This window comes from Stenella coeruleoalba, assembly GCF_951394435.1.
Source record: "Stenella coeruleoalba genome assembly, chromosome: 2".
Lineage (NCBI taxonomy): Eukaryota > Metazoa > Chordata > Mammalia > Artiodactyla > Delphinidae > Stenella > Stenella coeruleoalba.
In genome coordinates, this window is record NC_137147.1 from 141,920,719 (window position 1) to 141,937,505 (window position 16,787).

The 16,787-nt window shown below is 54.8% G+C and overlaps 1 protein-coding gene across 1 annotated transcript in view; it reads left to right on the forward strand.

Annotated features, from left to right (window-relative positions):
* The window catches only part of IGDCC4 (immunoglobulin superfamily DCC subclass member 4), a 37,379-nt gene extending 21,206 nt beyond the window's left edge, over nucleotides 1-16,173 (forward strand). The window contains exons 6-20 of the mRNA XM_079912778.1: nucleotides 995-1,150; nucleotides 1,881-2,294; nucleotides 2,806-2,970; nucleotides 3,518-3,655; nucleotides 4,518-4,688; nucleotides 5,619-5,858; nucleotides 5,990-6,091; nucleotides 7,598-7,781; nucleotides 8,450-8,577; nucleotides 10,349-10,519; nucleotides 10,768-10,905; nucleotides 11,684-11,789; nucleotides 12,286-12,514; nucleotides 13,264-13,425; nucleotides 13,972-16,173. Coding sequence (XP_079768904.1) covers nucleotides 995-1,150; nucleotides 1,881-2,294; nucleotides 2,806-2,970; nucleotides 3,518-3,655; nucleotides 4,518-4,688; nucleotides 5,619-5,858; nucleotides 5,990-6,091; nucleotides 7,598-7,781; nucleotides 8,450-8,577; nucleotides 10,349-10,519; nucleotides 10,768-10,905; nucleotides 11,684-11,789; nucleotides 12,286-12,514; nucleotides 13,264-13,425; nucleotides 13,972-14,382 — 2,915 coding nt within the window. The 3' untranslated portion in view covers nucleotides 14,383-16,173. The remainder of the gene's footprint in view (nucleotides 1-994; nucleotides 1,151-1,880; nucleotides 2,295-2,805; nucleotides 2,971-3,517; nucleotides 3,656-4,517; nucleotides 4,689-5,618; nucleotides 5,859-5,989; nucleotides 6,092-7,597; nucleotides 7,782-8,449; nucleotides 8,578-10,348; nucleotides 10,520-10,767; nucleotides 10,906-11,683; nucleotides 11,790-12,285; nucleotides 12,515-13,263; nucleotides 13,426-13,971) is intronic.
* The last annotated feature ends 614 nt before the right edge of the window (nucleotides 16,174-16,787 follow it).

Here is a 16,787-nt window from a genome sequence, read left to right on the forward strand (position 1 = left end):
CATATGAGCATATTTTCTTCCAGATTTTTTCTATGCACATGTACATTTTTCCCCAAAATTGAAAGCGTGCTTACTTACAATTCCAAGTCCTATTTTCATTCAACAGTATATCATAAACATCTCCCCATCTTTAAAACGTTTTCGAAAATAATTTTAATAACTATGATAGTCCATCATTTGAATGTCACCATAATTTAAGTTGCTAGTTCCTGCTATTGAATTTTTAAGTCCTTCCCAGTTGTCCACTATTACAGTTAACACTGCAGTGATCAGCCCCGTTCACAGCTCCCCACCACAGAGTGCCCACAAGTGGAATCCTGGCTTCAAGGTCAAGGTGGAGCCCCTGTTAGCCCTATCAGCATTTACCCTTTCTCATACTATTTTTAAAAACTTTCCCAATTTGATGGGTGAAAATGAACATCTGTGTTTTGATGTGCATGTCTTTGATTTTGTGAAGTTGAACACTTTTTTGTTTATTGGCCATTTGCATTTCTTCCCTGGATTTTCTGTTCAGGTCCATAAGGGAAGGGCTTTTAAAATGGTTTTCACTTCACATCAAGATAAAAGTCTGCACAGATTCAGATCTTTGGTTCTGGTCCAGACCTTTCCAGCCGTATGTTCATCATAGCACTGTCCTAAGACCATATGGAGTGTCCTTCTTGAGAGAAATGAATTTAATAATAATGGTAATGGTAATAACTGACCGGTGTACTGAGCACTTCTTATGTGCCTGCATTGTGCCGGCCAGTCCCACAGACTTTATTCGTTACGCTTTCAGAGCAGCCCTTCCAGCGAGGGACCATCTCCCCATTTTACAGACAGAGACACTAAGGGCTCAGAGGAAGTCATCGGTCTAGCAAGTGGAGGAACTGAGATCCCAGCCAGCGACTGTTGTGTTCTCTTAACCTGGGTGTAGAGGGTCTCCCGAGGTCCGGAGAGTGGATGGAAGGGCAGCCCTCAGCTCCCCCCTCCAGCGCTCTCCCTCCTCCCGCAGATGGGAAGCCCATCTCCACCGATGTCATCGTCCTGGGCCGCACCAACTTACTAATCACCAGCGCGCAGCCCCGGCACTCCGGCGTCTACGTCTGCCGAGCTAACAAGCCCCGCACGCGCGACTTCGCAACCGCAGCCGCAGAGCTCCGCGTGCTGGGTGAGGAGGGAAGGAGGGTGAGGGAGGGCGAAAGACCGCGGAGTAGGTGTGAGGGAGACCGGACTGGGGCGGGTTAGCTAGGGCGGGGCCGGGAGGAGAGGGGAGGGGGGTAAAGGGGCGAGTGGGTGTGTCAGAGGGACTGAGGGGCGGTGCTGGAGGATGAAAAAGGGATAGGGCGGGGGGTGGGGCATTGGAGGGGACAGAATAGGTAATTAGAGGAGAGGAAGTGGTGGAAAGAGATTGGAGGATGGAGTGGGGGCAGAGGGGAGGGGTGGTCTGGGTGGGACCCAGGTAATGTGGGGAGGAGTGGGACTGAGGTTACTCGGGGGAGATGGAGTGGTCTGGGAGGAGAAAACTAGGGGTAGGGTTGCTCAGGGCTGGCTGAGGGGTAAATCTGATAGGTAAGGGATACTGGGAGGTAGGGGAGAAGGAAATGGTAAGTGCGGGAGCAGGGTTTGATCCAGGGGAGGATCAGGAGGGGAGGCCGAGGAGGCCTGGGGACAACTCGGAGAGAGAAAGAGAATGGTCAGTGTGGGGCTGGGGTAAAAGGCGGAAGAGAGCTAGAGCTGCACTGCCGAGGGTATTTTGGGGGGACGGGTGAGTCAGGAAGCGGTTAGAATGAGTGGAGAGGATGCGGGAGTCCGTCGGGGTGTCTGTCGGGTATTGGGGGCGGGAGCCAGTGCCCCTGGTGGCCGGAGCGCGCGGTCAGCGTCCCCCTCCCCTCCCCCAGCCGCCCCTGTCATCTCGCAGGCGCCGGAGGCGCTGTCACGGACGCGGGCGAGCACCGCGCGCTTCGTGTGCCGCGCGTCCGGGGAGCCGCGGCCCACGCTGCGCTGGCTGCACGACGGAGAGCCGCTGCGGCCCAACGGGCGCGTCAAGGTGCAGGGCGGCGGCGGCAGCCTGGTCATCACGCAGATCGGCCTGCAGGACGCCGGCTACTACCAGTGCGTGGCCGAGAATGGCGCGGGCACGGCGTGCGCCGCCGCGCCTCTGGCAGTAGTGGTGCGCGAGGGGCTGCCCAGCGCTCCCACGCGGGTCACCGCCACGCCGCTGAGCAGCTCCGCCGTTCTGGTGGCCTGGGAGCGGCCCGAGCTGCACAGCGAGCAGATCATCGGCTTCTCCCTCCACTACCAGAAGGCACGGGGTAAGTCTCCCCGGGGCTAAGAGGCCCCAGCAAAGACCTACTCGGGGGCTCTGGGGGGCGGGGAGGGGCGCGGCACAGGCTGGATGATTGAAGGGTTGCCTTTGGGGATAGGATAGAACGGGATGGGGTGGGAACCCACAGGAGAGACCTGTGTAGAAATGGGTTAGTACATTTCTCCCTCAGCCACAGTTTGTTATAAGAGAGGAGGGAGAGGATGCTTCTCCTCCCAGGGAAAGTGGCTTGGCATTCCTGGAGCCAGCTTGTTAATTGCAGCAGGAGTCACTTCAGTTAGAGGCTAGAAGGGACTTCCTGACCAGTGGAGGAATTAATACAGTGGGACTAGAAGTCAGGGGAGTTTATACTCTCCCACTGAGATTATCTGGAATGATTTAGCTGTAAAGAGGCTATTCTAGGGACTGGGACAATATAAAGGATCCCTAGACAGCTTCCAGCTGGCGAGCCCTTGGGGGTTGCCCTGTGACAGACTGTCCTCTAACCCTAACCCACTCAGGCATGGACAATGTGGAATACCAGTTTGCAGTGAACAATGACACCACTGAGCTACAGGTTCGGGACCTGGAACCCAACACAGACTATGAGTTCTATGTGGTGGCCTACTCGCAGCTGGGAGCCAGCCGCACCTCCACCCCAGCACTGGTCCACACACTGGATGATGGTAGGACCTCTGCACCTGCAGTGGGCACCTTGGGGCCCAGAGAATTCCCTGGGGATGGTAGCTCAGCTTCACTTTACTAGTGTTCGCCAAGGCACTTTTACCTGCCTTATGCCATATTTTGTGCCCTGTAAGGGAGTGGGCGAGGGTTCTTCTCCTTAATTTACAGTTGGGAAAACTGAGGCCCAGAAAATTAGTGACTTGCCCAAGGTCAGTAGTACAGCTGGGACTTGAGCCCTGGTCTCATGATTGCCTGTATCAGATGGCCCTTCTCCCCGACACCCACGTACCATCCAGTCAGACAGGAGCCAGTGATGATCCATCGGATGTAGATGATTGTGCCCCCAACCTTATTCTGGCTTCAGGGTGGGAAGGATGTCCCCTCATCTCCAGCTTGGGGCTCCCCTGAGAGGCTCCCTTTCCTCCCTCAGATCCTGGTCCTGGGCCTACTTCTGACTTGCTGTGTGACCTGGGCAAGTCTCTGACCGCTCCTGAGCCTCACCTTCCACGTCGGTGGAGCAGAGCTCACGTAGATGTTCTTCTGTCTCAGTCCCCAGTGCAGCGCCCCAGCTCTCCCTGTCCAGCCCCAACCCCTCGGACGTCAGGGTGGTGTGGCTGCCCCTGCCCCCCAGCCTGAGCAATGGGCAGGTGGTGAAGTACAAGATAGAGTACGGTTTGGGAAAGGAAGGTGAGTGGGGGCAGGACACGGGCTCCACCTGGCTGGGAATCATTGGTGTAAAGGGTTGATCAGAGTGGCTGGGGACCTGAGCAGAGCTGTGGAGTAGGGCAAGGTGAACCTGGAAAGGGGGAAGGTGGGCTGGGGGTTGGGAGGGCAGGAGAGAAAGGGAAGGCGAAGAGGGCTAGCTCAAGACAGGGGGAGGCCTGGGGTCTAGCCCCACCTCCTCTACGGCTGCAGTGCGTAATCCTGTTGAGTCCCTGCCTCAGTGTCTTTGTGAAATGAGGCAGGTAACCTAGGTAATCCCTGGGGTCCCTTCCAGCTCAAAAAGCAGATGAGGGATAGGGAGGTGGAGGGTGTGCTTGTGGGATTGAGAGAAATGAGGCATGGGGGCGTGTGTGTTAGGACAGATGTCAGGAATCTAGGGGAGGAGGTGTGAAAGGGATGGAGAGATTGGAGAAGGCAAGTGGCTGGGGGCCAGGATGAGGGTGGGGAGGGAGGGAAGGGTGAGGAGGGGGGCTTGGGTTGTTGGCAGGGCTCTGGAAGGTAGGTGGTGCTTGATGGCCTTCACAGCCAGTGCCTCATGCCAGCACCCTGGTGTGTGTGGGAGGGGTTGGTTACTGACAGCTCCTGGGGCGGTGGGGAGTGTGTGCCATGATTCTTCCCGCTCTGAGCCGAGGCTGATGGCTGTGTCAGCCAGAGTTGGAGGCCCAGGAGTCAGCCCTGGAGCATGGAGTCCGTCCGGGCACTGAGGGTTTTAGGCTCCGATGGGCCCTGAGGAACCAGGACCTGAGGTGGAAAAGTCGGCGTAGGGGAGTTTAGGAGTCCTGGTCCTTAGGCGGCCACCCAGAGCCAGTCTCTTCTGTCCCAGCAGATCAGATTTTCTCCATCGAGGTGCCAGGGAATGAGACACAGTTTACACTGAACTCGCTTCAGCCCAACAAGGTGTATCGAGTGCGGATTTCGGCCGGCACAGGGACCGGCTACGGGGCCCCCTCCCAGTGGATGCAGCACAGGACGCCCAGTGTGCACAACCAGAGCCACGGTACGGGGTCAGAGGGGACAGTTGGGGTGATGCGTGTGCCTATGTATGTATGTGTATGTTTGCCCTTGGAACCCAGACCCAGCCACCTCCTCCATCAGAGACGTTCCATGGCTCCCCCTGCTCGATGGGCAAGGGAGGATGGGTGAAGAGGCGAAGGGCTAGCTTTTGCAGACACCCCTGAGCTCCTGTTTCCTTTCCATCTGCTGTGTGACTTTGGACAGACCATTCACAACTCTAAGACTTCATTTACTGCCAGGTGTGGCATGAGGATTAATTAATGTAAACAAAATGTTTAGTACATAATTAGAACTTGTTAAATAGTAGCTGCTTCCATGATGATGATCGTGGGTTTGGCTGAGAGGCCCAATAGTAGAGTGGTTAAATGCACTCAAAACCTGGCGCACATACTATCTGTGTGACCTTGGGCAAGTTACTTTCACGAGCCTCAGTCTTCTTATCTGTAAAACAGGGATAATAGTGCTTTTGTTATTTTATAGGGTTGTGAGAACAGCATCAGACACATAGTGAGCTGCCCCACTCTTAGGCTTCCAAGTAGGGCTCCCCACTTCCAATGGCTCCATCCCTCCTTCCCGGCTTTAGCAATCCCTGGGATCCCCTACCTGCCGGTACTCATGCATTCATTCCTTCAGAAGAATTCTAGAGCCCTGCTCCAAGCGAGGTGCTGTCAGCCCTGCCCCAGAGGTGCTCCTTGCTGACCTCTTTGCAAATGCCCAGGAGACATCCCTGCATTCCCAGCACTTGTGGAAGAGTGAGGTGTGCTCTAGACAGAGCCTGGGCCTGGCCCTTAGGCCGGTGGCTGAATGGTGATGCACTGGGAGAAGGCTGGCAAGGCTGTCACTCAATGCTATCTTCCTGCTTTTTGCTTCCTCGTGTCTCTTCCCCCCTCCCTTCCTGCGCCTCTGCCCGCAGTCCCTTTTGCCCCTGCAGAGCTGAAGGTACGGGCAAGGATGGAGTCCCTGGTCGTATCATGGCAGCCACCCCCTCACCCCGCTCAGATCTCTGGCTACAAACTGTACTGGCGAGAGGTGGGGACAGAGGAGGAGGAGGCAGATGGCGAGGGCCCTCCAGGGGGCCGTGGAGACCAGGCTTGGGATGTGGGTCCTGTCCGGCTCAAGAAGAAAGTGAAGCAGTATGAGCTGACCCAGCTAGGTGAGGAGGGCCAGGTGGGGAGGGATGAGATGGACATAGCTCCAGTGGGAGACTGGACAAGCGGGGTCAGTGGCTGGAGATGACCCCAGAGGTTCCTCTACCCAGTGAGTGACCCCCATGACCTTCCCCAGTCCCTGGCCAGCTGTACGAGGTGAAGCTCGTGGCATTCAACAAACACGAGGATGGCTATGCGGCAGTGTGGAAGGGCAAGACGGAAAAGGCTCCCACCCCAGGTGAGGGGGCTGGGGAAGCGGGGGAGGAGGTCTCAGTCAACAGGATGGCCTCCTTTCCCTTTCCTCTGGGCCAGCTCTGGTGGTCAGGTTGTCTGGAAGCTTCAGCTACCCACAAACCCATTCTACTAGGCTCTTCTAGGCTACAGAGAGAAGCCCCAGCTTGTGCACTGTCTTGTAGGTCTGCTCACCGTGTTTTCATTATCCATGAACAGTGCTAATATGGAAGGTTTGGACAGAGAAAAACCCCATGGTTCATCAGTGACTTCTGACTCCAAGTTTGACCTTTAAACAATTTTTAAAATACATCCACCTACATTGCACCGTCTATCAGATTATTCCTCTGCTCTAGGGAGGGAGGGTATCCCTTTGTGGCCCACCAGGAAACTGAGGCTCAGGATCTTAGTTGGGGCTGCTGCAACAAAACATTATAGACTGGGTGGCTTGAACAACCAGTTCTGGAGGCCGGGAAGTCCAAGATCGAGACCCCAGAAGAGCCAGTGTCCGGTGAAGACCTGCTTCCTGGTTCGTAGACCATAGGCCATCTTCTCGCTGTGTCCTCACATGGCAGAAAGAGGGTTGGAGAGTTCCCTGGGGTCTCTTTTATAAGGGCACTGTTAATAGACTGAAAATGTGTGTCACCCCAGAATTCATATGCTGAAACCCTCCACTCCAATGTGATATAATAGGAGGTAATTAGGATTAGATGATGTCATGAGGGTGGAGCCTTCATGAATGGGATTAGCACCCTTATAAGAGTCACACGAGAGCTTGCTTCCCTTTTCTGCTCTGAAGATACAGTGAGAAGTCAATTGTCTATAACCCAGAAGAGGGCCTTCACCAGAACTTGACCATGCTGGCACCCTGATCTCAGACTCCAGAACTGTGAGAAATAAATTTCTGTTGTTTATAAGTCACCCAGTCTACGGTTGTTTGTTATAGTAGCCTGAACAGACAAAGACAGGCACTAATCCCTAAGACAGGACCCACCATATGTTCAAATTTCAACATATGAACTTTGGGGGGACACAGACATTCATTCCATGAAACTTTTCTACGTCCTTTACAAACATTAACTAATTTAATCCTCATAACAACCCTATGAGGTGTTGGTACTATTATCTGCCCCACTGACAGAATGGGGAATGGAGACACAGAGAGGTTAATTAACTTCTCCATAGTCACACAGCTACTAAGTGGCAGAGTTGGAATTTGAATCAGGGCAGCCTGGCTCCAGAGTCTGTGCTCTTAATTGCCATGATTTGCTGTCTCTATTACATTCCTACATACTAGTGTTCCACAGTCTGCTATCTGTATGCTCTTGGCAAAAATCACTTAAATTCTGGGGAGCCTCAGTTTCCTCATCTGTGAAGTGAGAATGGTGCCACCCAACTCACAGGATCAAAAGAGACTGGGTAAAAGAAAGTGCCCTGGGAACTGCAAACCACTATACATATTGAGGGATAAGTATCCTCCCTCCATTCCCACACTCTAATTTTCACCCTCCAGACCTGCCCATCCAGAGAGGGCCACCCCTGCCCCCCGCCCATGTCCATGCGGAATCAAACAGCTCCACATCCATTTGGCTTCGGTGGAAAAAACCAGACTTCACCACAGTCAAGATTGTCAACTACACGGTGCGCTTCAGCCCCTGGGGGCTCAGGAATGCCTCTCTGGTCACCTATTACACCAGGTGGGAAGAGGGGGCTGATGCTGCAAAGGGGGAGGAAGAGCAGACGGTGGGGAAGAAGGCAGCAGGTGGTGATGAGGAGAGGGGACCTGGGGCTTCAGGGACATTTCATGACTCATGTGTTAAACTGGGGGCACATTGAGGGTCTGATGACCAGATGGTGCCAGATGGAAAAGGGGCGTCCATCCAGTCCCATCCCCTCACAGGACAGCCTTGTACTCAACCCTAGGAAATGTCACGCAGGACAGACCTATTTCTTCAACTTCACGTGACGGGGAAGAGACAGCCCAGCTGCTGTCCTGAGAGGTCCCCAGTTAAATGGGGAGACAGAGACCCTGACCTGGGGAGCTGTTTGTTTGGCAGAGGAAACAAAGCATAAAAAGAAATAGATATATACAGTGGCAGCTGAAGTAAAATTAAATCAAGGAAAAGAAGCATCAGAGGTGGTCCCTTGGGTAGAGAATGATGTGGATTAATCCAGGAATGTTTCCTGGAAGAGGGGCCTGGCTTGGGGATTGGACATGGAGCCTGATACATCCAGACCTCTCTGCAGGTCCACTGCATGGTGTTAGCGGCCCCCGTGGGGCTGGGGTAGGGGAGTAGATTTGGAGGGCCCTGCCCTGCTAGGAGGGTGTGCCTGAGAGCCCTGGTCACGTTTCTTGCCTTGGCAGCTCTGGAGAAGACATCCTCATTGGTGGGCTGAAGCCATTCACCAAATACGAGTTTGCGGTACAGTCCCACGGCGTGGACATGGACGGGCCTTTCGGCTCCGTAGTGGAGCGCTCCACCCTGCCTGACCGTGAGTGGCCACCAGCCCATCTTTCAGGGAACTCCTTCTTGCCCCCATCCCTCTTGTGAAGCGCCCCTCAGAACCCCATGAGTGTCCGTCATTTGCTCTGCATCTCTGTAGGCAGTCCTTTGCTGGTCTTAACCGTTTACTCACAGACATCATAACGTAAGATTTAGAGGAGGGGTTTCTTTTAAGAGACTGTGGGAAGACCTCAGCGAGCTGTGAGGGGGGCCAGGTCTGGAGGCAGGTGTCCTGGGTTCTGCCTTTGGGTCCCCGTCATCCCCCTGACACACACTGAGAGTTAGGCAGTCCCCTTCCCCACGAAGGGCCTGTGGGTCCTCATCTGTCAAAAGAGAGGATGGGACCATTCGCTTTGCAGGTCTGTGACTCTGGAGCCCTCTGGAAATGCATCTGAAGACAAGTGGATTTTTTTTTTTTTTTCGGTACGCGGGCCTCTCACCGCTGCGGCCTCTCCCGTTGCGGAGCACAGGCTCCGGACGCGCAGGCTCAGCGACCATGGCTCACGGGCCTAGCCGCTCCGCGGCATGTGGGATCTTCCCGGACCGGGGCACGAACCCGTGTCCCCTGCATCGGCAGGTGGACTCTCAACCACTGCGCCACCAGGGAAGCCCGACAAGTGGATTTTTGTTCTCACAGCAGAGGCTCTTTGGTGCTTCCAGTCCTAAGACTGCTCACCTTTCTATTGACAGACCTCTGTCCCTGACCTGAAATAGGAAGACACATGTAGGGTAGGGTGGGGTGGGGAGGCCCTCTACCCTCATGGATTCACTTTTTAAAAAACTGCTTGCAAGTTGTTTCTCACCCATGCATGACTTCAGTTCTTATGGTCTTAAACTGCGTGCAGAGTTTAGGGAGACCCTGGTGTTTTCTCCAAGGAGACTGTATGATACTGGATCCCCAGCACAACTGACCAGGCTATAGAGGGGGGAATGTTTTCTCCTTTCGCAGGTGGGGAGACTGGAGCCTGAGAAGCAGAAAGTCACCTAGGATCAAGGAGGGTTCTGGCAGCCCGTGGTGCTGTGGCTCTATTATGCCCTTAGAGCCCTGGGTCCCCATCCCACCCTCTGTTGGGCCTCGAAAACCTGAGCCCCCAAATCTCTGTCCCTTCCCAACACACCAGCCACCTTGTGTCCCTCCTTCTCCCCCTTCCTCATTCACTCCCGCCCCCCAGGATCAATTTCTTCTCTGAAAAAAAAACACAAAGCCTTCCAAGGTGCTGCTTCTCCCACTGCGGTTCCCCCGACCCTGAGGACTTGTGCCAGGGGCAGCCGTAGACAGAGGCTACCCAGGGCATCAACCAACTTTACTTGAAGATTTCGGGTGGCAAGGGGAGTTAGGAACTTTAAATGATAAAGTATTTCAAACACTATTTTTATATTAAATGTTACCACGGAATAGATGAATTTAAAAGAAAAGGTAAGCCTTCTGAAAACTTCCGAGCTTTGCCCCCAGGTCCCTAGAATAAAGACAGTGTCTTCAACCCTTGGAAGTATTTGGGTGTGGAAGTTTGAGGAGCTCTGCTCCAAGGAGTAGAAAAGAGTTTCTGAGAGGGGAGGAATGGTGGTGAAGCCCCCTCCTCAACTGTATTCCAGAAAGTCCCCAGTGAGAGACCAGACCTCATTCTGCTTTGTGGTTTGTGGTTTGTTCCAGTGAAGGAGGAAGCAGGGAGGCTATGTCCTTGTGCCCTGGCTCCCAGCTGCCCCCAGAGCTGGGGCTGTCAGTGACCCTGCCTCTCCCCGTCTCCCCTCCTGACCCCCAGGGCCCTCCACGCCCCCATCTGACCTGCGCCTGAGGCCCCTGACACCATCCACCGTTCGGCTGCACTGGTGCCCCCCCTCGGAGCCCAACGGCGAGATCGTGGAGTATCTGATTCTCTACAGCAGCAACCGTACCCAGCCTGAGCACCAGTGGACCCTGCTCACCACCGAGGGTGAGGGCTCGCGCCCCACGGCATCTGAGCAAGAGTTTCCCCACCCTCTCCCCACTTTCCAGCCTCCCCAGTGGCTGGTTAGTAGTGAGCTTGCCGCTGAGGTTTGTTCTAGGAGGAGCAGCCAGAAGCTACCGCCTGAGCGGGAGAAGCAGATTCTCTCAGGGTCACTTCCCAGCCCATCCCTGCAGCCCACCCCGACCCAATTCACCAACCCTGCTCTCCCTGCCTTCCCCACGCCCCCCCGCCAGGAAACATCTTCAGTGCTGAGGTCCACGGCCTCGAGAGCGACACTAGGTACTTCTTCAAGATGGGGGCGCGCACGGAGGTGGGGCCTGGGCCCTTCTCTGGCCTGCAGGATGTGATTACTCTCCAGGAAAAGCTCTCAGGTAAGAGGCAGGAAGGCAGGAAGGGGTGGGGTCCATCCTGGGGCAGCCCAAGCTCTCCAGAGCCCACCCCCCCCCCACACACACAGTTGACTTCTAACCCTCAAGCCGTCTCTTCCGAGGTCCTGCCTCTGGGCATGACTACACTTTCATTGTTTTGGACAAGTGCCCTCTTCACCTGGTGTGGAGAGGACAAATTTGGAGGGAAGATGGGTGTGGTTCAGTGGTGATTCAGTTGAGAGGTCAGATTTGCGGGAGACTGGCTTGGTTTCTTTAGGAGATTGCTTTGGAGAACTGGCTTAGAAAGGTGATGAGATTTATGGGGTGGAGGTCTTGGGCAATGGGACTGGCTACGTAATCAGCAGGGCCCGGTGTGAAAGGAAAATGTGGGGTCCCTTATTTAAAAAGGGGGAAGAACTTCCAGATGGTGACAGCAGAGCATTAAACCAAGCCCAGAGCCCTTCTAAGCATGGGCCACGTGCCCCTGCAGGTGTTGCACACACCTGCAAAACCAGCCCTGTTAGGAAGGCAAGAGGTGTGTTTCACTGAAAGGCCAGGCTGATGGGGAGGAGCCACAACTTCCGTATGTCCAGTGAGAGGGAGGTAGTGGTGGTCTTTGTGAGTCCATGGGGCCCTCCTGTCCTTGCATGAGAAGATTTCACATGTCCAAAAGGTGAGGCTCAGGCCAGGGGTCTCTGGAGGAAGCCGCAAGTCCAGGTCTACGAACCCTGGGTTCTCTCCTGTCCTCCATCTGTTCTGTTCCCTCCCTCTCCCCCGCCAGACTCTTTGGACGTGCACTCCGTCACGGGCATCATCGTGGGCGTCTGCCTGGGCCTCCTCTGCCTCCTGGCCTGCATGTGCGCTGGCCTGCGCCGTGGCCCCCACCGGTGGGTGAAGGAGCCAGTCTGACCGCACAGAGGAGAGGTTTCCAGAAGGGCTGCAGAGATGAGGGAGCAGGGAAAGTGGCCATGACTTGCTCTGGGCACTCCCAGGAGCCCCATTAAAGTTGACTCTGGGATGAAGGGGTTGGGGGTGATGACCTCATGAGAGTAGGGGGTGGGTTTAGGGAAGCCCCCCAGCATATCCCCTCAGCAAGGGCAGGCGTAGGTAGAGCTGCCTCTCTGCCGCTTCCTTGGTAGCTGCCAGCATCTTGCAGAGAGGGACCCCACATCTCCAGATGCCTGGAGCCAAGGGAGGAGGGACCCCAGTGTAGTGTCCCAGCTGTTCTGAACAATCCCAGAATTTCTTATTCATTGCACAGACCGGGAAATTAAGTCTCAGAGATGGGTAGGAACCTGCCCAGGGATACAGGCTGGACTAGATGCCAGTCTCACCCCCACCCCTCTCTTTGACCACTGTGCTGTCCCCCATCTTCCCTTCCAGGGAAGCCCTCCCGGGCCTGTCCTCCACGGCCACTGCTGGGAACCCCACGCTCTACTCCCGAGCCCGCCTTGCCCCCCCCAGCCCCCCGGCTGCCCATGAACTGGAGTCCCTTGTGCACCCCCGTCCCCAGGATTGGTCCCCACCGCCCTCAGACATCGAGGACAGGGCTGAAGTGCACAGCCTTATGGGTGGTGGCGGTCCTGACTGCCGGAGTCACTCCAAGAGAAAGGTGAGCCTGGGTAGGTCCGAGCCCCACACTGTGGCTCATGCCCAAATAGGACACCAGGGGGCGTGAGAGCGCAATGTGTGACCCCGAGAGAGAGCCCCTTCCCTCCTCCCCCCTCCCCTTCCTGGGCCAGCTGCAGAAGAAAAAGCATACTCTCCCTCCTCCTTGAAAGGGTTGGGAGGGCAGGGAAGCAGATGGGCCTCCATCCCCAGCAGAATAGGTCAGCCTGGTTCTCAGGAAGGAGGGGAGGGCCCCCGATGGGCTGTCTGCGGTTGACTCGGGATGGCCAGAACACCAAGATCCCTCCTCATCCCGGGAGCTGGGGAGACCTCTAAGGCCCGGCTCTCCCCAGTATGGGAAAAAGAGGCTGGTCAGTTTGGAGGTGGTCAAGTGGAACCAGGATCCGGATAAGGTGGGCCCACACAGGGCAGGTCCCCTCCATCCTAGCAGTGGTGGCTCATCCTGCATTCCCTGACCAGCCAGCTCAAACCCCTGAGTCTTTCCCCATCCTTTCCCTGCCTCTGTGGTGAAGGAGACCCTGCCTGGCTCAGAAACCTCTGGGCTTTTCTGCAGGAGGATCTTTCTATCCTCAAATTCACCCCCAGACTCTCAGCCCATTCTGTGCTCCTCCCTACAGCCTTGGGGAGGAAGGTAGCAAGGGGGCCAAGAGGGTCTGTGAAGGGAGCTCCATACACTTCCCTCTCATACTTCACAGTCAAGCTCTCAGTGCTCCCACTTTTCTTCCTGTGCAGATCTCCTGGGCTCAGCACGGTGGGCTGAGCTGGGCAGGTTCCTGGGCAGGCTGTGAGCTGCCCCAGGCAGGCCCCATGCCCTCTCTGACCCGGGCCCTGCTGCCCCCTGCTGGAACCGGGCAGACGCTGTTGCTGCAGGCTCTGGTGTATGACGCCATCAAGGTCAGCGTCCCGGGAGGAGGGGGGAGGGAAGGAGAGGAGGGTCCCCGCGTTTGTGCAGAGCAAGTAGTGAATCCTCTGGAGAGCCCTGGTGGTAACTTCCCTGGGGCTAAAAGTCTAGCCAGCAGATCCCTGGAGCCTCTAAAGGTGAGTGGATGGAGGGCAGGCCAGTTTGGGAGAAGCTGTATTTCTCTGGGTTGGGGACAAGCCTTCCTCTACCTAGACGTAAGTGGGCCACAGCAGAATTACGTGGATCTGACGGTGCACCCGGCCTGAGTGCACTCAGCCCTTCCCCCTATTCACTGAGGCCCTGACTGAATCTAGTCCTTCTGGAACTCCTCAGCAAGGGCAAATGCGTAGTATTTCCCTGCCTTCCCAGGGATCTGATCGTCATCTCTTTTAGGACAGTCACCGTTCTTCCTTTACCAGCTCCCATGTAATGTATAACGGGCTCTGGGCTGGGGGTCAGTCTCTCTGCATCCCAAGAATGATGGCCGTCCTTCTGATGGTCACTCTCAGTGATGGTTTTGTGTTCTCTTCTCTGACCAGGGCAATGGGAGGAAGAAGCCGCCCCCAGCCTGCAGGAACCAGGTGGAGGCCGAGGTCATTGTCCACTCTGACTTTAGTGCATCCAAAGGGAACCCTGACCTCCACCTCCAAGACCTGGAACCCGAGGATCCGCTGCCTTCAGAGGCTGCTGACCTCACTTTGGGTGTTATGAATCTCAGGCAAGGGGCAGACTGGCTGGACAGGGAGCTGGGAGGGTGCGAGCAGGCAAGCCCTGGGCCAGACAGACTTACCTGCCTGCCAGAGGCAGCCAGTGCTTCTTGCCCCTACCCGGATCTCCAGCCCAGTGAGGCTCTGCAGGAGGCCCCGGGGAACAGCTGCCAGCCAAAGGCCCCCTGCCCTCCAGCAGCCAGCCCAGGCCTGCCCAGAGCCCCAGTCTCCTCCTCTGCGTAGCTCCCTCGAGGGCACAGTTGGGGGCAGGCTGGTACGGATCGTGGGACATGACACGGGTGGCCACACATGTACCCGTGTCTGCCTGCAGGTACTGACCATCATCAAGCCCTTTGGAGCCTCCTAGGGTGCTCTGGCTCAGGGGAGAGGAAGAAGTGGGTTGTTCACTCTTCCCCACCCATGCTCTGTGACACGTGTGGTAGGCGAGAGACACGTGAAGCACAGCTATACGTGCTGTACACGTGTGAAGCGCGTGTGCGTGTGCTGGTTGGTGAGCTGGGAAACCTTGGCCCGGGCAGTGGTCACTACGGCCTACTCCGTCCTCCAGGTCAGGACAGTGCCCAGCCCTGTGGGCCCCCACCTCCGTCACCCAGCCTTTTATTACACACTCTGAGAGTGTCTCCAGTGCCCTGTCTGACAGAGACAGCCCCAGCCCACTTCCTGTCTGGCTGGGCTGAGTGCAAGCAGGCTCTGAATACCTAACGCTTTAGCTGCATCACCTCTGCCATGTCCCCGGTGCCCAAATTGAGAGGGTGACTCTGGCTCCCCTCAGAGCAGCTCTGCATCTAGTGTTGTAATTGGGGAAGTGCCTGGTTTTGAAAATCTGCTTTCTCTTGCTCTCCCCTCCTTCCTCCCCGCTCACTCCTCTAGTGTCTGTCTCCCAGTCGCCCTGCTCTCCCAATCCTAGCGCCCTTCTCTTCCTCCCTGATACCCTTTCCTTTCCTCTCTGCGCTTTCTCTGTCTCCTCTTTCCGTCTGTCTCTGCTGTCTCTCCCACCTCTCCCACACTGTGACATGTGGTTCTCCTGCCTGGGTTCAATCTCTGCATCCTCCCCTAACAACATGACTACCTCATGTCTGTTCAAGGCCAGAGCGTGACTCCTGTGTCTGCCATCCACTTCAGCCATCATCCTCCCACCCGCTTCCCATCTGTGCCTCCATAGGCCCCCTCCCCAGGCAAACTGCCTACCCCCAGTGCAGTTTGGAAAAGACCTTTCAGCTTCCCTTGCATCTTTCTGCCTGTGATTGAGATCGGAGGGTTCTCCTTGGAGGGGATAAATGCAAGTCATACAAGGGGGTTTTTGAGACAAGGAAAGGGGAACACGACCCAGAAGCTTGGGGTAAAATTACTCCCTCCCTTCTAGGCAGGCAGGCAGATTTGCTGGACAGAGGGATTTGGGGACCTTCCTTCCCAGTTGAAACTAGAAGGGTAGAAGGGGATGGAGTTCCATGGCCCCACCGCTTCCCACTCTGTGCACCTTGAACATGAGCTGACGGCATGGCGGTCGAAGGAATCTCATCCTCTTGCAGTGCTGGAAGGGAGGGCTTCACACAGGACAAGGGTGATGGGCTCTTTTCATTTTGTCTTTTCTTTAAATTCAATCCTGAAGTCATTTTCTGTTGACCTACCACACAGGGACAAGCTTGACTTCTGTTTCCTGTGGAGAGAAAACAAGGTCATTTATTTGATTTTGCACCTCAGCCTCTCATAGGAGCATCAAGTATGTGGTCTTTTCTCCCTGCATTCATCTTTTCTAACTGAGCAGCACATCAAGGGTTAACTCTGGCTTCTGGGCCAAATTAGAAATAACCAGTCTATCTTTCCTTTTTTTTTTTAAATGGCGAAATGTCTCTCAGCGGAGTTGCAGCTTTCTCAGACCCTTTCAGCATCTGTGTTTATTACACTCGGGTGTCACTCACGTTTGACATCCGCACCTACATTTCCTCCTCCTCCCCCTCCTTCAGGCAGCCTATGATAACACTAAAGATTATTAATGTTGGTTTTGTATCTCATTAGGACAGAATTGTCACTTGTACTATTTCTGTAGCATTCAGCGTTGCTGTGGCTAACACTACTGTATATGTTTCATCACTGCTCTGAAGGTCAAAAGCCTCATTTTATTTTGCTGGTTTGATTTTTTTATTTTCTAAAGGAAAAAAAAAAAAAAAAAACAACTGCCCTGAATTAAATGGCTGTTTTAACAGTAGGCTCTTAGCATTACACCACATAGTCATTTTTCATGTTCTTGTTTAACAGGCAGTGAGGTTCTGGTTTAAATTAAATAGCTGCAAATGAGACAATTTATAACCCATTAGGTTGGGTGGAAAATTGTTTCTCAAAAGCAAATAAGTAATAAATCTGGTATCTGCCTATAACTCACAGTTGATAAGAAAGTGGCCATTACTCACTAGCATTATATATGATTTGGGCTCTGGGTAATTTGGAAGTGTTAGGCTTGTGTCTTTGCAACAGCATTTTTATTAGAAAAGAGTCCATTGGCCTTTTACAGGGTATTAATCCCTTTGTCATCTACCATTGATGCCTTACGGTTTTTGAGTCTCATTTAAAAACCTTTTCTTGATGCATGACAAGTGTAATCGGTACCTGCTCATTTATTTGTCTGTAGT